The sequence below is a fragment of the Capra hircus genome, chromosome 5 (assembly GCF_001704415.2).
Source record: "Capra hircus breed San Clemente chromosome 5, ASM170441v1, whole genome shotgun sequence".
Taxonomy (NCBI): domain Eukaryota; kingdom Metazoa; phylum Chordata; class Mammalia; order Artiodactyla; family Bovidae; genus Capra; species Capra hircus.
In genome coordinates, this window is record NC_030812.1 from 68706621 (window position 1) to 68729151 (window position 22531).

Sequence of the window (22531 nt, forward strand, 5' to 3'; positions counted from 1 at the left end):
TCCAAGGAGCAACTCATCCAAGCCTTACTAAGTCTTACTAAGTAGCAGAGCTGGAGTTCAACCTGGGCAGTTTGATCCAGCCCCACGTGGTTACCCACCGTGCTCTATCTACGGCTCACAGGACTCATTCCGGGGAAGTGGATGGAAAGTTTAGTTGCGGAAGTCTGCATCTCACAATGACTCAAAAACACCTGAATGTTCTGAATTCCAAATGGGGTCAAACAACAGACACAGCACCCTGGGAATGGAGGAAGAATGAGGACCAAGTTCAGGATGGGGGACATGGTCCTGGAGCTCTGTGGAGGGACTGGGGTAGATGTGCACGATCTGGGGGCATCTGGGTGGCCTCAGCGTTAAGCCAGGAATCTTGTTCTGTAGCATTTCTGGACCGAAAGAATCAATCTATCTGAACTGAAAGGTTGTTGTGGGTGTGTGTGCATGTGCACAAAGAACCCAGGTACAACTAAAAAGCAGAAAATAAATTCCACCTAAGAGGAGCCATCCTAAAGCCCCCAACTGGCCCTTAACAACTTATTTCTGAGACCTGTAAAAGCATAGCACCTAGCTCACATGGCCCTTCTGAGGACCAAACCCTTTAATCTTCCCATCTGTGCTATGAGGAAACTGAACCGGATGGATCTGTATGGGAAAGGGGAACAGAGTTTTGGAGCCAGACAACCTGAGACCAATCCTTGCTTAATTCCAATGGAGAGGCTCATTTCCTCATCCATAAGAGAGTATAATGGGCTTCCCAGGTGGCTCAGATGGTAAAGAATCCACCTGCAATGCAGGAGACCTGGGTTCAATCTCTGGGTTGGGAAGATTTCCTGGAGGAAGGCATGGCAACCCACTCCAGTATTCTTGCCTGAAGAATCCCCATGGGCAGGAAAGCCTGGTGGGCTGCAGTCCATGGGGTCATAAAGAGTCAGACATGACTGAGTGACTAAGTACAGCACAGTTCAGTTCAGTTCATTTCAGTTCAGTTCAGTCGCTCAGTCATGTCTGACTCTTTGCGACCCCATGAACTGCAGCATGCTAGGCCCCCCTGTCCATCACCAACTCCCAGAGTCCACCCAAACCCATGTCCATTGAGTTAGTGATGCCATCCAACCATCTCATCCTCTCTCGTCCCCTTCTCCTCCTGCCCTCAATCTTTCCCAGCATCAGGGTCTTTTCAAATGAGTACAGCACAAGAGAGGATAATACCACCTATCTCACAGTTTTGTTGAAAGAATGAACTCTCTGTTAAGTGCTTAGCAAGGTCCTTGGCATATAGTGAGCATTCGATAAATCTGTGATGACAGTCATAGTGGTGTTGATGATGATGTGATGATCAGATCACGAGATAAATAATGCTGGGGAGTCTCAGAAGGCCTCTAAAAAAAGCAAGGTGAGTGGGGGAAGGAGAGGTCAGTGAGAAGTGTTGGACACTTCATGGGACAGCAGGATATCCATGTGGAAATGTCCCTTTGAGAGGTGGAAACATGGGACTAGAGATGAGGGCTTGGCCCCTCTCTCCGACTGCAGACATGGAGTACCCTCCCACATGTGGATCCATGTCCACTGGAGGCAGCACAACATGCAAGAAATGAGGGTTTTGAAGTAATGTATGCTGTCATTGTGAACAACTTGACTTTGCAAAACAGAAATAAAAGCACCTACTTTTACAAAGTGGTTATACAAATTGAATTACTGAATATAATATTTTGAGAACAAAGACTGACACATTAGAAAAATCTTCCAAAATGATTGTTCATATCCCTTTTAATGAAATAATCTACTCTAAGTTTAAGATGAAGACTACTACTTGAGGATACCCAATCTTTTCAAGCAACACCTTTTGTAAGCACCATGTGGTAAACAGAGGTCTCAGAAACACTCAAGGAAATAATTCATTTGTTGCTAACTTAAAACATCGATTATGCTCCTAGAATTATGTCACATACATTGGTAGACACCAGTGAGTTAGAAGACAAAGTCTCTGCTGTGGATATCCTTATAGTCTAGTCAGGGGAATCAGAAGCTTGTGGAAGAGAGGAAAATGCAAGATACTATGTCCAGAAATGCTGAACAAAGTGAAGAGTGCCTGGACAAGGATGAGGACAGTGTGAGTGGAAGAGCTCAGATGCATATTGACAGATGGCTCAATAGGTGACATTTTTGATGATGTCCTATTAATAAATTGAGCAAGGAAGAGACTCCCTTGCTCAATTTATTAATTGAGACACTTCAGTCCACTCAGTCGTGTCCAGCTCTTTGAGACCCCATGGACTGTAGCACGCCAGGCTTCCCTGTCTATCATCAACTCCCGGAGCTTACTCAAACTCATGTCCTAGAGTCAGTGATGCCATCCAACCATCTCATCCTCTGTCATCCCCTTCTCCTCCCACCTTCAATCTTTCCCAGCATCAGGGTCTTTTCCAATGAGTCAGTTCTTCACATCACGTGGCCAAAGTATTGGAGTTTCACCTGCAGCATCAGTCCTTCCAATGAATATTCAGGACTGATTTCCTTTAGGATGGACTGGTTGGATCTCCTTGCTGTCCAAGGGACTATCAAGAGTCTTTGCCAACACTTAACCTTATGCTAAACCCCAGGCTAGGAGAGGAGATGGCAAAGGAGAGCAAACTCTTGGCAACAAGGTAATTCGTACCTGAATGGGAATGAGGGTCTGGGACAGGTGGTCAGAGCACTGCTCAATGTGTTGTCAGCTAGACCAGAGGGCACACCTGAGCTGAGACGGCTTACCTTTCCTTTGGATCTCCTCTTACCAGGGTCTTTTCATCTAATTCACTTGATGTTTGATGACTACGTGCTCTATCTGCTAGAATCGCTGCACTGCCAGGAGCGGGCCAATGAGCTCATGCGAGCCATGAAGGGAGAAGGAAGCACGGGTAAGCTGGCACTTCACCGGGACGTGCCCTCCTTCTCACATTGACTTGGATCCTTACGTCTGTGCTCTGTGTTTCTTCAGCTCCACATCCCAGAGAATTTAGTTTTGGTGAACAGGTCAGATGGTGGGAAACCAACGCTGTTTTTTCCTTCTTGAGAGTCAGCATGTGTGTATGCAGGAATCGCCTCGTGTGCCACCATTGTGATGGGAAACCATCAAAGATTTTAATCAGAGGAGTGCCATGATAGGGGCTTCCCAGGTGGCATCAGTGGTAAAGAACCTGCCCACCAAGGCAGGAGATATAAGAGATGTGGGTTAGATCCCTGGGTCGGGAAGATCCCCTGGAGGAGGAAATGGCAACCCACTCCAGTGTTCTTGTCTGGAGAATCCCATGGACGGAGACTGACGGGCTACAATTCATGGGGTTGCAAAGAGTCAGACATGACTGAAGCGACTGAGCACACAGCATGCACATGGCTTGATAAATACCACAAGAACATGTCCTTTTTCAAAGTCCCTTAAGGACAACTTGCCGTGACCTTTGGCTCTAAGAATCCACGCTTCTTCTTCCCATAGCAGAAGTCCAAGAAGAGATAATCCTGACAGAGGCTGCCCCGCCCACCCCTTCACCTGTGCCATCATTTTCTCCAGCAAAGTCTGCCACATCAGTGGAAGTGCCGCCCCCCTCTTCCCCTGTCAGCAACCCATCGCCTGAATACACTGGCCTCAGCACTACAGGTAATGAACGTCCCTCCAAGGCTCTGAGTGGGGAGATGATATGTAAAGCCAGGGCTCTGTGGAAAAACATTCTCCCTTCAGCACCCTCCCAGAACAGTGCCAACATCTGAGTATCCTCCTGGGTTTATCCATTTATTCGTCTGCTCATATTCCTGATACTTCTGTTTTCAAGTTGGCAGATTAAGTACATGATAAAATCTCCAGATTCCCCCACCAAAAAAGAGAGACTGAGTCACTGACATGGTTGAAATTATATAAAACACAGGACACAGACATTCTAGAAAATGAGAAAGGGTTCTCCATGAACCAGAAACTGAGAGGTATCTCTGGAAAACGGGGAGACAGGAAGCCATATGATAAGCCGTGGCCGTACTAAGGTAGGCGGGGCAGTAAGCAAGGTCCGAGCTAATGCTGTGGGTCCCCAAGGAAGGGGAGAGTCCATCTAGCTGTGGAGACCTCACAAGGGAGGGGGAAGCTGACACTAGATTTTAACTGACAAAGGTATTACAGAAGGGCCTCTGGGCAGAAGACAGTGTATGCAAACGCACAGGGGTGGGAAGTGTGGGACCCTTTCAGGGAATGGTAAACTGGCTAAAATATGGGCGGGCATGAAGGCGTGTTATAAGCCTGGGAAGGTAAATTCGAGTCACATCCCATAGGATCTTGCATGCCAAGACGTTTGAAAATGGAAGAAATGTTACAAGGATAATCATAGCTAGTTGCTAATATTTAAGTGTTACTTTACCATGAGCAAAGGACCCTCAGCATAATTGTTTTACTCGATTACAAGGTAACTATTGTCCCATTTTATGGAGGAGGAAAAGTAAAGGGTGGAAAAGAAATCCCCGGTCCTGGCAGGCACCAGAGTCAGCAGTTGCTATAAACAAATTTATTCATTTGGTCATTCAGCAAATGTCCTAGCTCTCAAGACTTGTGGAAATGATATATTGTATGTGGAATATGCAGTAAGTGTTGGGTAATACAAATGAACAGAGTGCATGTGTGTATGGGTGTGTGTTTGTGTGCACCTCTAGGTTTTCTCACGTGGTTAGAAATATGGGAATTAGATGAGGTAAGAAAAGTCTAAGTGCTTGGTTAACAGTGCAGTGCTATCTAGACAGAAGTGGTTACTGTTCGGATTGCCTATAAGATGAGGGCTGTGGCCAAGAGCGCTGTAGGAGTTCAGAGAGAGGAGCAGACCCTGTCCATCCCACTAGAACCCCAGGCAGGCAGGAGGGAAGCCTTCGGGAGAGGGGTGCAACTCAAAGGCAGCCTCAAAAGATTAGAAGGAGTCAGCTAATAGGAGAAGAGTGAGCACATGGGTGGGAATGAAAGGCAGAGACAACTTTCTGCTGGATGGGCCTGGGTGAGGGTGGGGGTGAACAGACCGGACTGTAGAGTGGGGAGCTTGTGATAATAATTCTGTGATAATTCTAAGTCTGTGATAATAATTCCTTATCTTTCCTTTTTTATTTTTAAAATATTTACTTGGCTGTGTCAGGCCTTAGTTGTGGCATGTGGGATCTTGGTTAAGGTGTACAGTCATGATTTGTGGGCCCAGCAGTTGTGGCACCTGGGCTCTCTAGTTGTGGAGAGTGGGCCTAGTTGCTCTGTAGCATGTGGGATCTTAGTTCCCTGACAAGGGGTCAAACCTGCCTCCACTGCAATGCAAGGTGGATTCTTAACCACTGGACCACCAGGGAAGTCCCTCATTATCCACCCAAATCTGCTCTTCTATTCTGCCATTTGCCCAAGTACCAAATCTGGGAATCAGCTCTCCTCTCCCTCAACTCCTCCTGGGTTAGCTAGGGTAGGCTAAGCCGCTGTAACAGACCCAAACATGGCTGGAGTTAACATGATGGGAATCTATTTCACACAGGGTGTTTCAGTCAGAGAGGAGGCTGTCTTTAATACAACCATTTGGAAATGAATGTCCCTTCACTGTGGGGCTCCACCATACCCCCAGGGCATTGCTTCTCAAAAGTGTGGTCCATGCACCAGTGGTATGAGCATCACCTTGGAACTTTTTGGAAATGCTTGTTATCACAGCCCATCACAGACCTACTGAATCAGAAAGTCTGGGCGGTGACTTTCCTGGTGGTCCAGTGGCTAAGACTCCATGCTTCCAATGCAGGGGGCCCAGATTTGATCCCTGGCCAGGGAACTAGATCCTTAACACCACGACAAAGATCAAAGATCCCAAGTGCTGCAACTAAGACCTGGATCAGCCAAATAAATAAATAATTTAAAAAAAAAAAGAAAAAGAAACTCTAGGGTGGGGCCCAGCCATTTGCTCAAAAAGCCTCCAGGTGATGGTGAGGCTGACTAGTTTGAGGACCACTGGCTTTGGGCTTTGTTAAGCCTGCAACCAGCTGAGAGAAATGGAAAGTGGACCTGAAGGAGGAAAAAGCCACTGATAGAAGCCCTGGCCTGAAAGCAGCACGTGCCACTTCCACTTCCATTCTCTCAGTGAGGACTTTGTCACATGGCCTCATGTACCTGCACACAGAGGTGGGGAATGTGGATAGTCAGCCCCCAGGCAGGAAGAGGGACAGATTTGGGGGAGACAGCTGGCGTTCTCCTCCACATCTCCCGAGGCCAGTTGTTCTAACCCAGACCTTGACCCACTATTCCTTCCAGCCCACTGCGGCCACCAGGTTCAGGCCTTTCCCACCCCTCAAGGGCATCCACATTGACTCTGGAGCTGGGTTCCCTCCAGGTTAGAATCTTGCTCCAGACCCTCATAACATGGGCTTAGTTACATCACAGTTCCAATTCAAATACACTGGGAATGACATTACGTGTTTGTGAAGATCAAATAGGATGAGATTGTCGTGTTTAGGTTCTGTCTTTTCTCTCTTCATTCAGTCACACATCTATGCATTTATCTATTCGTTTATCCCATAGATACTGTGGCAGACTTTATTTTGGGGGGCTTCAAAATCACTGCAGATGGTGATTGCAGCCATAAAATTAAAAGGTGCTTACTCCTTGGAAGGAAAGTTATGACCAACCTAGACAGCATATTTAAAAGCAGAGACATTACTTTGCCAACAAAGGTCCATCTAGTCTAAACTATGGTTTTTCCAGTGGTCATGTATGGATATGAGAGTTGGACAATAAAGAAAGCTGAGCACTGAAGAAATGATGCTTTTGAACTGTGGTGTTGGAGAAGACTCTTGAGAGTCCCTTGGACTGCAAAGAGATCCAACCAGTCCACCCTAAAGGAGATCAGTCCTGGGTGTTCGTTGGAAGGACTGATGTTGAAGCTGAAACTCAATATTTTGGCCACCTGATGTGAAGAGCTGACTCACATGAAAAGACCCTGATGCTGGGAAAGATTGAGGGTAAGAGGAGAAGGGGACAACAGAGGATGAGATGGTTGGATGGCATCACCAACTTAATGGACATGAGTTTGGATAAACTCTGTGAGTTGGTGATGGACAGGGAGGCCTGGCGTGCTGCATTTCCTAGGGTCGCAAAGAGTCAGACACGACTGAGAGACTGAACTGAACTGATTCAATAGATATTTCTCAAGTGGCTTCTATGAGCTAAACACTTCAGAAGTTGGTGATACAAATAGGTGAACTGTGGTGCCTGCCCCTGGGAGTTTATTGTTAGATGCCAGGGTTCTGACGGGGCTTCCCTGGTAGCTCAGCTGATAAAGAATCAGCCTGCAATGCAGGAGACCCCGATTCAATTTCTGAATCGGGAAGATCCCCTGGAGAAGGGATAGGCTGCCCATTCCAGTATTCTTGGGCTTCCCTGGTGGCTCAGACAGTAAAAAATCTACTTGCAGTGCTGGAGAGAGACCTGCATTGGGATCCCTGGGTTGGGAAGATCCCCCAGAGGAGGGCACGGCAACCCACTCCAGTATTCTTGCCTGGAGAATCCCCATGGACAGAGGAGCCTGGCGAGCTACATACAGTCCATGGGGTCACAAAAAGTTGGACATGACTGAGGAACTAAGCACAGCACAGCACAGGGTTCTGAAGATCAAGACAGTAGCTATAATTTAAGGTAATGACTGCTGAATTGGAAGAAAGGTCAAAGAGTTAGGGAACACAAAGCGGGGCCTCCAGCCTGTACTTGAAGGATCTGGGGAGCCAAATAATGAGAGAAAAGGTATTCCAAGCACAGGCTTGGAGGCAAGAGACAGCATGTCATTTTCACGGGACTTCAAGTATTAATATGTATCCCAGGAGACTTTTGTTTAATTCTTTCCCAAATGTTTCCAGAGCTGGAGCTACTCAGAGAGGAAATAAGCAGATGCTTAAAGCCTATAAGGTGCCTGCCCTTTTTTCCACGTTGCCAGGGGCAGAAAACATGCTAACCATCCCAGTGGCCCATCGTCAGGGACAGATCAGGAGAATGGTTCTTCAGAGCAGTGATGGGAAGCAGGGTTGTCCATAACTGGCATTAGATGGAGCAGTGGTTTCACTTTGGGTCCACAGCTGGAGGGAGTCCTCCTTCTCAGTGGAAATTTAGATGTGAGCATCATCACATTTATTTACATATGTGTGTGCTCAGTTCAGTTCAGTTCAGTTCAGTCGCTCAATCGTGTCTGACTGTTTGCAACCCCATGAATTGCAGCACGCCAGGCCTCCCTGTCCATCATCATCTCCCGGAGTTCACTCACACTCACATCCATCGAGTCAGTGATGCCATCCAGCCATCTCATCCTCTGTCATCCCCTTCTCTTCCTGCCCCCAATCCCTCCCAGCATCAGAGTCTTTTCCAATGAGTCAACCCTTCGCATGAGGTGGCCAAAGTACTGGAGTTTCAGCTTTAGCATCATTCCTTCCAAAGAACACCCAGGGCTGATCTCCTTCAGAATGGACTGGTTGGATCTCCTTGCAGTCCAAGGGACTTTCAAAAGTCTTCTCCATCACCACAGTTCAAAAGCATCAATTCTTCAGCACTCAGCTTTCTTCACAGTCCAACTCTCACATCCATACATGACCACTGGAAAAACCATAGACTTGACTAGATGGACCTTTGTTGCCAAAGTAGTCTCTGCTTTTGAATATGCTATCTAGGTTGGTCATAACTTTTTTTCCCAAGGAGTAAGCATCTTTTAATTTCATGGCTGCAATCAGCATCTGCAGTGATTTTGGAGTCTGACATGGTTTCCACTATTTCCCTATCTATTTCTCATGAAGTGGGACAGATGCCATGATCTTTGTTTTCTGAATGTTGAGCTTTAAGCAAACTTTTTCACTCTCCTCTTTCACTTTCATCTTCACTTTCTGCCATAAGGGTGGTGTCATCTGCATATCTGAGGTTACTGATATTTCTCCCAGCAATCTTGATTCCAGCTTGGGCTTCTTCCAGCCCACCGTTTCTCATGATGTATTCTGCATAGTAGTTAAATAAGCAGGATGACAATATACAGCCTTGATGTATTCCTTTTCCTATTTGGAACCAGTCTGTTGTTCCATGTCCAGTTCTAACTGTTGCTTCCTGACCTGCATATAGGTTTCTCAAGAGGCAGGTCAGGTGGTCTGGTATTCCCATCTCTTTCAGAATTTTCCATAGTTGATTGTGATCCACACAGTCAAAGGCTTTGGCATAGTCAATAAAGCAGAAATAGATGTTTTTCTGGAACTCTCTTGCTTTTCCGATGATCCAGAGGATGTTGGCAATTTGATCTGCGGTTCCTCTGCCTTTTCTAAAACCAGCTTGAACATCTAGAAGTTCACGGTTCACGTATTGCTAAAGACTGGCTTGGAGAATTTTGAGCATTACTTTACCAGCGTGTGAGATGAGTGCAATTGTGCGGTAGTTTGAGCATTCTTTGGCATTGCCCTTCTTTGGGATTGGAATGAAAACTGACCTTTTCCAGTCCTGTGGCCACTGCTGAGTTTTTCAAATTTGCTGACATATTGAGTGCAGCACTTTCACAGCGTCATCTTTCAGGATTTGAAAAAGCTCAACTGAAATTCTATCACCTCCACTAGCTTTGTTCGTAGTGATGCTTTCTAAGGCCCATTTGACTTCACATTCCAGGATGTCTGGCTCTAGATGAGTGATCATACCATCGTGATTATCTTGGTCGTGAATATATTTTTTGTACAGTTCTTCTGTGTATTCTTGCCACCTCTTCTTAATATCTTCTGCTTCTGTTAGGTCCATACCATTTCTGTCCTTTATCGAGCCCTTCTTTGCATGAAATGTTCCCTTGGTATCTCTAATTTTCTTGAAGAGATCTCTAGTCTTTCCCATTCTGTTGTTTTCCTCTATTTCTTTGCATTGATTGCTGAGGAAGGCTTTCTTATCTCTTCTTGCTATTCTTTGGAACTCTGCATTTAGATGCTTATATCTTTCCTTTTCTCCTTTGCCTTTTGCTTCTCTCTTTTACACAGCTATTTGTAAGGCCTCCCCAGACAGCAGTCATGTCCAACTCTTTGCGACCCTAGGGACTGTAGCCCACCAGGTTCCTCAATCCACAGGATTTCCCAGGCAAGAATTCTGGAGTGGGTTGCCATTTCCTTCTCCAGGGTATCTTCCCCACCCATGGTTCAAACCGTGTCTCTTGTGCCTCTTTCATTGCAGGCAGACTCTTTGCTGCTGAGCCACAGGGGAAGCCCTTATTTATGTAGATGCACCTCAAATCGCATTTCATTTTCTACTTTGAGGACGAAGAATCTGACTCCCTCTCACCTCCCTCCCATTTTTCCCTCCACAGTGGGTTGTTGTAGTTCCTGCTTAGAAGGCTCAGGAAGAAAAGTTGTGCATCAAAGAATAACTTTATCTGCTGAAAATAAAATGGGATGAGAACTCGAGAATTGTTCGAGCTCTGCTGATGCTCAGGGGTTCTTTGGAGGCTGAATCGGGGGTCTCCTTCCTCACTCAGGAAGGAAGGGCAGTGAGGGCACCTAGAAGCCTCTTAACCTGAATAATCCTGCCTGTGCACACACCCCTCCCCCCACCACCACCTCCTGGCAGACAAGCACATCAGTCAGCCAGTGATAACATCCATACTTCTAAAATCAACAGGGAAATTATGCAACTGGAACAGCTGTGCATTATGAAGCAGAAATAATTTGAGTGGAATCTTTTGGCCAACCTAGCAACAGATCAAACAAGAAGACTCCAAGGCAGTAAGGGGAAGGAGGAGTGTGAAGGAAAGACTTCTAGGGTCTCATCATCTTTCTCTGCCAGCTCACAAGTCTGCCGCTGACTTTCTTTGTACTAATGTGGAGGCCTTGAGGTATGGCAGGTGTGATAGTCAAAGGCACAGGAATATCATAAACGTGTTGAGAGATTTCTGTGCAATGTGTTCAGGCGTCGTAAAAGTAGCTTCTTAGAAATACAAATGTGAAACAGGTTCTCCTCAGATGACTGTAACCTTTGAAGATTTTGGCACATTCCAGCTTTGTTCTCAGATATCTCCAGGGGGCATTAAAAATGTCACCCTGTATAAAACTATCTGTAATATTTTTCTCAAGTACCACTTTTGAAATACTCCATTGCTAAATTGGACTGCGCCTTGGCATGCATTGTGGCTCATGGTCTTGGAAGAACCACAAGCATAATTTCTTAACAGCATGTATGGTTTTACAGATACTATGATATAAAGCACGAGTTATCCATGGTATACACCTGAATATCAGGAAATCTATTACAGTAGGCTTAAATTTGGGAATTTGTGTATTTTTTGAACAATATTGTACATTGGAAAGCAATTATTGGAAATCTTTTAAAATGCATCTGTCATGTTTTTTTAACTCAGCATATGGTTTTCATGCTCAGTTAATTTTTACTTCTATCTTTAAATGATTGCTTGATTTATATATTATTACTTTCCAAAAAATGGTTAAAAATTTTAGAAAAAGCAAAACCATTTTGTTTTTAAAAGGACCCAAACCAGGAAGCAAGAAGTAAAGTAGTAGAAAAAATTAAACAAAACAACTCTTGGCTGAAACAGCTTATTAACATCTTAAATGAAATTTTGTGTGATTCAGTGACTCTGTTGGGCTTCCAGCACTCTGAATATCATTGCTCAGATGATGTACATATTATCAAGTTCAGCTCCTTGAGTATTAGAGCCAATCAGGTGTTTGCAGGTCTTCCACAAACCAGCGTCTCACTGTTGATGGACACGTCCTCATTTTTTCAGCTGTGAAAAAGAGAACAGTATTATGTCTGCTTGGTGAGCACAAAGAGAACATTAATTCATTGCACACAACCTTTGGGGATCCTTTGATACAAGGACTACAAAGTAGGGTGAGAATGAGCTATGATTCACTAGGAAAACCGCATCCCACCTATATCTGTATATAGTGCTCTGTCCATCCCTATATGGATTTCTAAATATGTTTTTTTTAAAGATTTATTTACATATGTATTTCTGGCTGTACTCATTTTCATTGCTGTGCCCCGGCTTTCTCTAGTTATGGCAAGCAGGGACTGCTTCTCCTTGGAGTGCACAGGCTTCTCATTGTGGTGGCTTCTCTTGTTGTGGCTCGTGGACTCTATAGAGCACAGGCTCAGTAGTGCCGGCACACAGGCTTAGATGCTCCGTGGCATGTGGACCAGAGATGGTCCTTTGATGGACCTGCTGGGCCAGAGATGGAACCTGTGTCCCCTGCACTGGCAGGTGGATTCTCAACCACTAGACCACCAGCGAAGCCCTAAATATGTTTTAAGATGGTATTTATTCATTGTTTTTAAAAGTCAGAGGGAAAAGGAAAGGCATATCAAGCACCTCGAATTGCACATGATGCACGGCCAGTTTTGACTGGGTATGTCAGAGTCTATGGGAATGCCTTGAGAGATTGCGTAAAGCGTTCCATTTTAACAGATTTCCACAAGGCAGAATCAAACCCATTTATCCTTTTTTCCCCCCACAATGTTGGTGGCATGCCAGCTCCTTCATGACCCAGCAAGGTTCAGAAACCTTAGCTTACTTTAAAAAACTGGAGCTTCTCCTCCTGAGGAGCATGGCAGGTGGTTCCAAACTGAGTAGCCCACTTAACATGACACTGGGCTGCAATTCTTGAATGTCTTTAAAAGCAAAATGTTAAGATCTCACTCTCTCCAGGTCAGGCCACCAAAGGATTCTAAGAGCTTGTTTATGATGTCATTTTAAGTATGCCCTCTTTCAGCAATGACAATAAAAGTTAACTATTAAACTCATGTTTTCAACTTCCCATCATGGGTTCCCTACAACACAAAACCAGCAAATTAAATCACTGAGATGCTAGGATGCCTAAAGAAATAGAGGCAAATTCCTCATAAATAGCCCTAACTGTAGAACATCTGGCCTGCCCAGCTGCGTTTTCTCTGCATCCGTTGAGGATGTAACAAAGATAACTGGCCCCTAGTCTTTCCAAATAACAAAAGCTCAGTTATTCTGAGGGAAGCCGAAGTGAGTGGGAGCTGGTGGTCACCGCAGCCCTGCCACAGAGCCGCATGACTCACTCACAGAACTCAGAATGGTCCCTGCCAGTGAATTCCTCCTCTTCCATCCCTGTTGCTTCCTCTTCTCTAAAGGAACAGGATTAGGAAATAGAAGTTGGCATTGAAAATAAATTGTTTAATCTGCCCTTGACTTCATACCACTGAGGTCTTGGCTTCATGTTGGGATCTTTAGATTTGTTCATTCATTCATTTGGTCATTCATTCAGCCACAAGTAATTCCATGTCTAATCTGTGCCATGTCCTAGGGTACAAAAGTGAACAAAAAAAAAAAGGTGCAGTTGCTGTCCTCATGATACTTATATTCTAGTGGGTAAGAGTCAATATGGAAGTTAAGCATCAGGTAACTATATAATTCAAATGGTCAGAAGTGCCATGGCGGCATCATCTTAGTTGGGTGGTCAGAGGAGGCCTCTCTGAAGATGTGACATTTGTCTGAGACCTGAAGTGTCACAAGGGGCTAGCCACATAAAGACTAGGGAGAAGAAAAGATCATTTTAAGTAGTGGAGTACAGCATGTGTACAGGTTTGAGGCAGAAAAGAGCCTGGCATAGTGAGGACTGACTGATGGGTATAAATGAGGGGAAGAGTACAGGAGAGGAAGCTGCAGAGATGCACAGGGGCCAGGTCATGAACCAACTTCTCTCTCTGGGAGCTGATTCATTTGCTGCCCCTGATCAGTTTTATCAGTCTCCTTTTGGCCATGGAACTATTGGTAACGTGTAATTCAAACAGATGAATTTTCAACTTAGAAAATATTCTTCTTAAGCACAGCTACCTTTAGGATAGATGATAGCCAGTGGGGATGGAGCCAGATGTAAAATCTTTCTCTTCTCAGTTTTGAATGTTATGGGAAATGTTTGTTTAGTGTCAAATCCTCTCAAGCAATCCTATCCAAATAGAACTTTCTGTGATGATGGGAATTTTTTTTTTTTTTTAAACCTGAGCTTTCCGAAACAGTAGACACCAGTCACTTGGGGCCATTGAGTAACTGAATGCAGTTAGCGCAATGAAGGAACTGAATTTTTAATTGTATTTAATTTTAGTGAATTTAAATTCATACTGGCTACTGTATAGGACAGCAGCTCTAGAATCTAGATGTACTTCTAGCAGCTTTTTTCTCAGGAGGGTACTAAGAAAGGCTTAGGTTGGCCCAAAACCTGAGCAACATCTGTGATGGTTCATAGAATCCTTGTGGGGTAAAGGTTCATATGATTTAGTCCAAGACCTGAAGGGAGGGTATGGCCAGATAGACTAGGAAGCAGTTTAAATGTTCATAAGTCTGTACCGGAGTCACAGCTTGTGATCTATAATGGCCCCAAACATGTAAAACACATGATAGGAGGCAGTGTTTCCTAGAGCCTTGCTGCTCAAAGTGTGCTCCGTGAACCAAGAGCATTCTCATCATTTCAGTTCAGTCGCTCAGTCATGTCCGACTCTTTGCAACTCCATGGACTGCAGCACATCAGGCTTCCCTGTCCATCACCAACTCCTGGAGCTTGCTCAAATTCATGTCCATCGAGTCGGCGATGCCATTCAACCATCTCGTCCTCTGTCATCCCCCCTTCTCCTCCTGCTTTCAACCTTTCCCAGCATCAGGGTCTTTACCAGTGAGTCAGTTTGTCGCATCAGGTGGCCAGAGTATTGGAGTTTTAGCTTTAGCATCAGTCCTTCCAATGACTATTCAGGACTGATTTCCTTTAGGATGGACTGGTTTGATCTCCTTGCAGTCCAAGGGATCACTTAGAAGCTTGTCATCATTTAGAAGCTTGTTACACATGCAGAATTGATGGCTCAACTCCCAGTCTCCCAACCAAATCAGATTTGCATTTTAACAAGATCTCCAAGTGATCCAAATGCACATGCAAGTGTGAGAAGCAATTCTTACTGTTGGGTTCAGATCCCCCCTCTGCTACTCACCTGACCAAGTTTTGGGCCTCAACTTTCTCACCTGAAAAAGGTGGTAATACTGCTTACTTCAAAAGGTTGTTGTGATGATTCAATGAGTCAATATATAAAAAGAAACTAACGTGAGGCCTGGTCTGTGTTGATGATCATTCATGATGATCATGTCTATGGATGATCATTCATTCATTTATCCATTTAACAAGTTCATTATTGATTTCCTGTTATATTCTAACCATTCTCCCTGTCCCAAGGCACCCTCTTTTTAAAGCAACCCCTTTCAAGGAAAAAAAAAAAAACACACATATATAAAAAACTCAGGGAAGAAGAATATTTTATTGAGGATGAGAAGGAAGGAAAGTACTCCTCTCCAGTAGTTACAATATTATCATTCTCAAATCTTATAAGATCTTTAGAGGATTCTCAAAGATCAAGGACATTCACCACTATTCTCAGACTTAATTAGAGGTGGTGGACCGGGGAGGGGAGAAGAGAAAGATACGGAAATTAGACAAACAGGGAAGGTTTGTTATTGTTTTACCAACAAATAAAAAGCATTAGAGCTGTCTTAGAAATGAGGCACAAACTGTTAACTGCACAGATTTTCTTTTATTAGTTTCCTTAAAGAAGCAGCAGCAGCAATTCTCACTGGAGGTCCCACCGGTAGGAAAGGGAATGCAAGGGGTGTTCTTTTCTGCTCCCTAGGCAGAGAGGGTTTCTCACCCAAGCCAGTAGGTGTTAATCTGCTTAAGCCTGCCTGACTGGATCTGTTAGCTTGCTGGCACATGGCCATTTAGGGGTTTTGTTTCCCAGACCACAGGAGCCCATTTTTCCAAGAGTTCCACTAGCTTTTTGTTTGATAACGTCTATTTCTAGCAGCATTTACTCCTTCAACAACAAATTCAATGGAACAAAAATTTACTGAACACCTACTATTTGGCAGACCCTCTGTTGGGGATACAGAGATGAATAAGGAGCAGTTGCCGTGCTCCAGAAACTCACACAAAAGTAACTTCTGCATTCTCTCAGGTGATGGCTATTCTCACTGTGTCTTCCTACTGCTTGAGGGTGGGTAGGGGGAGAAAATCCTCTGGCTTCCTTGGTTGCCCCTTTTAAATACCCACTGACCTCACTCTGCTCTCCTGAGGGCCCAGGGGCTTGAAGGGTTAATTACTTGCTTGCTGTGGCTGGTTCATTGTTTGCCCAAACTTCTCACCCCCTCCAATTCCATTTCTAATTGTGAAATTTGCTTAATATATTTTAATAATGCTTTTCTTTTCACAGAGGCAATATACATTCTTTATAAGAAAATACAGATAAACCAAAAGAAGATAAAATATTAAAACCGTTCTCAGCAATAACCTGTTTTTAATAAAAAGGGTACTTAAAATTATAAGTTATTTAATTTTATATGAAGTTCAAAATATAGAGGAGAGCAGTCACCCATAATCCAATCATCTGAGACACAGGCAATTTATTTTTATTTTTTTCCTTCCAGTCTTCTTGCATTTATTATAAATGACAGCTAGCATATAGCCTGCTAAAGTCATTATCTTTGCAGGGGAAATATGGTATGGATATCTAAACAAGGAAGGGGTACTTTTAGCTGTACTGGTGGATAAGGATTTTGTGATTTTGCAGAAAGACATGAATTTAGAAGTTTACTCACTGTTAGTTCAAGTCACTGTTGCTATTCAAACATTTCATCCCTAATGACAGAATCTGACCCAAGAAACTTGTCTTCTTTGGAATCTGAAATGGGAAATAAAGAAATGTCTACTTTAATAAAGTCTGATATGAGACTTCCCCGGTGGTCCAGTGGTTAAGACACCATGCTCCCAATGCAGGGGGCCAGATCAGGAAATTAAGATCCCACAGATGTCATGAAGCAGCCAAAAAAAAAAAAAAAAGTCTGATAGAAGAATACCTGAGTTCATAAGAGTGCTTGAATAACATTAAAAGCCTACCACGTGCCAGGCTCTTTGACATATATTATCAGAGTTAATCCTCATAACAGTCATATAAGATAGGTGTATCTATTCCTAATTTACAGATGATGAAATAAAGGCATATAAATTTTAAGAAGCTAGCTCAAGATCTGACAACCAGTGCGTGGCAGAACTAGGACCCAGAGACATTATGGTAGAATTCTACTTTTAAATGAAAACCTTTCCTTTATCTTCCCAGAAGAATTTCAAGATAAAAATGGTCTGCTGCAGAAAGTACAAGATTGGAGGACCAAAGTTTTCTCTTTTCAGTTCAGTTCAGTTGCTCAGTTGTGTCCGACTCTTTGCAACCCCATGTACTGCAGCACGCCAGGCCTCCCTGTCCATCACCAACTCCTGGAGTTTACCCAAACTCATGTCCATTGAGTCGGTGATGTCATCCAACCATCTCATCTTCTGTCGTCCCTTTCTCCTCCTGCCTTCATTCTTTCCCAACATCAGGGTCTTTTCAAATGACTCAGCTCTTCGTATCAGGTGGCCAAAATACTGGAGTTTCAGCTTTAACATCAGTCCTTCCAATGAATACCCAGGACAGATTTCCCTTAGGATGGACTGTTTGGATCTCCTTGCAGTCCAAGGGACTCTCAAGAGTCTTCTCCAACACCACAGTTCAAAAGCATCAATTCTTCTGTGCTCAGCCCTCTTTATAGTCCAACTCTCACATCCAAACATGACTAGAAAAACCATAGCCTTGACTAGACGGACCTTTGTTGACAAAGTAATGTCTCTGTTTTTTTAATATACTGTCTAGGTTGGTCATAACTTTCCTTCCAAGGAGTTAGCATCTTTTAATTTCATGAGTGCAATCCCATCTGCAGTGATTTATTTTGCCTTAAAAATGACCTCTGTTTAACAAGTTCTTTAGTCTTCCATGTGCCTAAAAGGAGGTGTCTAATCCTATTCCCAGATCCTTTCAAAATCGGTTTAATCATTTCTATTGTATCAACATTCTAACACTTATCAGAAATTAAGTTGATGAATTTATTGTCACTATTAGTGGTTTCTTAAATTACCCTTTTCTATTCTCACCATCTCATAAAGTTTCTAAGCCTCTTGAAGTTTTTAAATTTTGTCAGGTTCTTTCCCCAATCCCTAGCACTTTCAAGGTATCCAATTAAAAAGCAAATTAATGGAATTAATAGTATGTATGGACTAGGTCAGCATTAAGGTCACTGTCTAATAATCTTTAAAAAGACCTGGGCAGGTGGAGCCCAATAATCTCCTTACGTTTGTTTAAAGCAATTTGTTGGATCCTTAACACCTGTTGAGTTGAGTGTTGAGAAGTTATTTGGAGAGCCCATTGGAGCTACATCGCCTGAGCTTTCTTTGTCCTCTCTCCATTCTTTGATCTTTTTTTCTTGTTTTCCCTTTCTTTTTTCTTTTTTTTTAATTTATTTTAATTGAAGGCTAATTACTTTACAATATTGTAGTGGTTTTTGCCATACAGTGACATGAATCAGCCATGGGTATACATGTGTCCCCCATCCTGAACCATCCCCCCCAACCTCCCTCCCCATCTCATCCCTCGGCATTGTCCCAATACACTGGCTTTGAGTGCCCTGTTTCATGTATCGAATTTAGACTGGTGATCTATTCAGTGCTATTCTCTCAAATCATCCCACCCTCACCTTCTCCCACAGAGCCCAAAAGTCTGTTCTTTACATCTGTGTCTCTTTTGCTGTCTCGCATATAGGGTCATCATTACCATCTTTCTAAATTCCATATATATGCGTTAATATACTGTATTGGTGTTTTTCTTTCTGACTTACTCTGTATGATAGGCTCCAGTTTCATCCACCTCATTAGAACTGATTCAAATGCATTCTTTTTAATGGCTGAGTAATAGTCCATTGTGCTTATGTACCACAACTTTCTTATCCATTTGTCTACTGGTGGACATCTAGGTTGCTTCCATGTCCTAGCTATTGTAAACAGTGCTTTGATAAACACTGGGGTACACGTGTCTCTTTCAATTCTGGTTTCCTCAGTGTGATTGCCCAGCAGCGGGACTGCTGGGTCATATGGCAGTTCTATTTCCAGTTTTTCAACGAATCTCCACACTGTTCTCCATAGTGGCTGTACCAGCTTGCACTCCCACCAACAGTATAAGAGGGTTCCCTTTTCTCTGCACCCTCTCCAGCATTTATTATTTGTAGACTTATTGATAGCTGGCATGAAATGGCACCTCACTGTGGTTTTGATTTGCCTTTCTCTGATAATGAATGATGTTGAGCATCTTTTCATGTGTTCATTAGTCATCTGTTATGTCTACTTTGGAGAAATGTCTGTTTAATTCTTTGGCCCATTTTTTGATTGGGTCATTTATTTTTCTGGTATTTAGCTCCATGAGCTGCTTGTATATTTTTTAGATTAATTCTTTGCCAGTTGTTTCATTTGCTATTACTTTCTCCCATTCTGAAGGCTGTCTTTTCACCTTATAGTCTCCTTTGTTGTACAAAAGATTTTAAGTTTAATTAGGTTCCATTTGTTTATTTTTGCTTTTATTTCCATTACTCTGGGAGGTGGGTCATACAAGATCCTGCTGTGATTTATGTCAGAGAGTGTTTTGCCTATGTTTTCCTCTAGGAGTTTTATAGTTTCTGGCCTTACATTTAGATCTTTAATCCATTTTGAGTTTATTTTTGTGTATGGTGTTAAAAAGTGTTCTAGTTTCATTCTTTTACAGATGGTTGACCAGTTTTCCCAGCACCATTTGCTAAAGAGATTGTCTTTTCTCCATTGTATATTTTTGCCTCCTTTGTCAAAGATAAGGTGTCCATAGGTGCATGGATTCATCTCTGGGCTTTCTGTTTTGTTCCATTGATCTATATTTCTGTCTTTGTGTCAGTACCATACTGTCTTGATGACTGTAGCTTTGTAATATAGCCTGAAGTCAGGCAGGTTGATTCCTCCAGTTCCATTCTGCTTTCTCTAAGATTGCTTTGGCTATTCAAGGTTTTTTGTATTTCCATACAAATTGTGAAATTATTTGCTCTAGTTCTGTGAAAAATATCATTGGTAGCTTGATAGGGATTGCACTGAATCTATATATTGCTTTGGGTATTATACTCATTTTCACTATATTGATTCTTCCAATCCATGAATATGGTATATTTCTCCATCTATTTGTGTCATCTTTGATTTATTTCATCAGTGTTTTATAGTTTTCTATATATAGGTCTTTTGTTCCTTTAGGTAGATTTATTCCTAAGTATGATGTCTTTAGGGATTTCTAAATAGAGGATCATGTCATCTGCAAACAGTGAGAGTTTTACTTCTTCTTTTCCAGTCTGAATTCCTTTTATTTCTTTTTCTTCTCTGATTGCTATAGCTAAAACTTCCAAAACTATGTTGAAAAGTAGTGGTGAGATGTCACGTTCCTGACTTTAGGGGAAATGCTTTCAATTTTTCACCATTGAAGATAATGTTTGTTGTGGGTTTATCATATATGGCTTTTATTATGTTGAGGTATGTTCCTTCTATGCCTGCTTTCTGGACAATTTTTATCTCAAATGGATGTTGAATTTTGTCAAAGTCTTTCTCTGCATCTATTGAGATAATCATATGGTTTTTATCTTTCAATTTGTTAATGTGGAAGAAATAGAAAATCTTAACAGACCCATCACAAGTATGGAAATCAAAACTGTAATAAAAAATCTTCCAACAAACAAAAGCCCAGGACCAGATGGCTTCACAGGTGAATTCTACCAAAAATTTAGAGAAGAGCTAACACCTATTCTACTCAAACTCTTCTAGAAAATTGCAGAGGAAGGTAAACTGCCAAACTCATTCTATGAGACCACCATCACCCTAATACCCAAACCAGACAAAGATGCCACAAAAAAAGAAAACTACAGGTCCATATCACTGATGAACATAGATGCAAAATTTTTCAACAAAATTCTAGCAAACAGAATCCAACAACATATTAAAAAAGATCATACATCATGACCAAGTGTGCTTTATCCCAGGGATGCAAGGATTCTCCTTTTTCTTTTAAAATTTTCATTGAAAACCCTTTGGCCATCAGTCTCTGTACTAAGCACTGATGACCCAGTGGTGGGCAATATAGGCAAGGCCCCTACCCTCATGTAGCTGACAGTCTGGTGGGGCGGGGGTTCATACATTAATTCAATCACACTCATGAATGGCTGTAAGGTTACAAATTGTGGTAGGCACAATCATGCTGTATGGGACCTGACTTAATGGGATCTGGGGTTAGGAGACAGCTTCTTTGTATTGAAATATGAAGAATAAGTGGGTACTTAGGGAAGACGGAGGGTTCCAGGCAGTGGAAATGGCTGTGCAAAGGCATGTGCAAAGGCCTTGTGGTGCTAGGAATTGTGGTACTCTGGAAAAATGAAAAAAAAAAAAAAAAGCTATGGTGGCTGGATCAGAGGTACAAAAGCAGGGAGTGAGGGATGCTTCTGGTGAGGTCAGCAAGAACCAAGACACAGGATGTGTAAAGATTCTGGCTTTCAGCTAAAGAGCAGTGGGAAACCACTAGCATGCTAGAGAAGAACTGGGGGAGTGAGAACTACTGGTGATGATGCATCTTCGCTTATCTCTGCAGGAGCGATGCAGTCGTACACATGGTCTCTAACGTACACGGTGACAACAGCAGCAGGGTCCCCCGCTGAAAACTCTCAACAGCTGCCTTGTATGCGGAGCACACACGTGCCTTCCTCTTCGGTCACACACAGGATACCAGTTTATCCCCACAGAGAGGAGCACGGGTAGGCGGCTTTCCTGGGATGTTGTTTTACTTTTGCTTTGAAAGGACAGGGTTTACTCAGCAGTGGTTTCCTCAGAGGACAAGAAGGACTTGCCCTTTGTTGAGGTCTGCCCACACCTTGTATGACTATCTCATGCAGTCCCCTCAACAACCAGGTGAGGTGGGCAGGTGACCCACTTGACAGATGAAGAAACTAAGGCTGGACTAAGTTCACTTCCTCAGGCCACATGGCTGCAAAGGGTGGGGCTGACTGAGATTCTGTCTGCCTCCTTTAGGAAAGAAAATGGAAAAGTCCCTTTCACCAGCTCTCCTGGGTGGCTACTTTATAGGCACATAACATACAGCTTCATGGTGGGTCCAAGTCTCAATCACAGGGGGGCTTCCCCACCCAAGGCTGGGGGTCCCTGGAGGACAGGGCTTACTCATGGGGTTCAATTCCAAGTGGGTTCCAGTGGTGATTTGGACCCTGAATAAATAAATCATTTGTTTTGCCCATATTTTCCCCTAAATGTGTAGTGGTGTTACTGTGATGTATAAATTACAAATCCCCTTAAAAGGGTAACCTGAATCATAGCAGCTTTTTGCCATTTTGCATTGTCTTTATGAAAAGACCTTCCTCCTCCAGTGTCTACTGCGCCCTGATCTGAGAAACACTGATGATATTATAAAGGGCCCTCCTTCTTGAGAAGGTGAGACTCGGCTCTGAGGGCACAGTGAGCCTCACAAACCAGGTTCCAACAGACCAGCTGTGGGGGACACAGGAAGGGAGGAAGGAGGACCACTCAGGTCCCTTCCACGCAGTAACTGAGGCCTGACTGTGGGCATACTTGG

At 43.3% G+C, this 22531-nt stretch overlaps 1 protein-coding gene across 3 annotated transcripts in view; it reads left to right on the forward strand.

Annotated features, from left to right (window-relative positions):
- The window catches only part of RFX4 (regulatory factor X4), a 172247-nt gene that overhangs the window by 138723 nt on the left and 10993 nt on the right, over nucleotides 1-22531 (forward strand). For 2 of the 3 annotated variants that reach the window (XM_005680577.2, XM_005680578.2), the window contains 3 exons: nucleotides 2775-2894; nucleotides 3470-3631; nucleotides 21539-21701. In XM_005680577.2, the coding sequence (XP_005680634.2) occupies nucleotides 2775-2894; nucleotides 3470-3631; nucleotides 21539-21701 (445 nt within the window). The remainder of the gene's footprint in view (nucleotides 1-2774; nucleotides 2895-3469; nucleotides 3632-21538; nucleotides 21702-22531) is intronic. The other variant, XM_013964051.2, reaches the window with a different exon arrangement.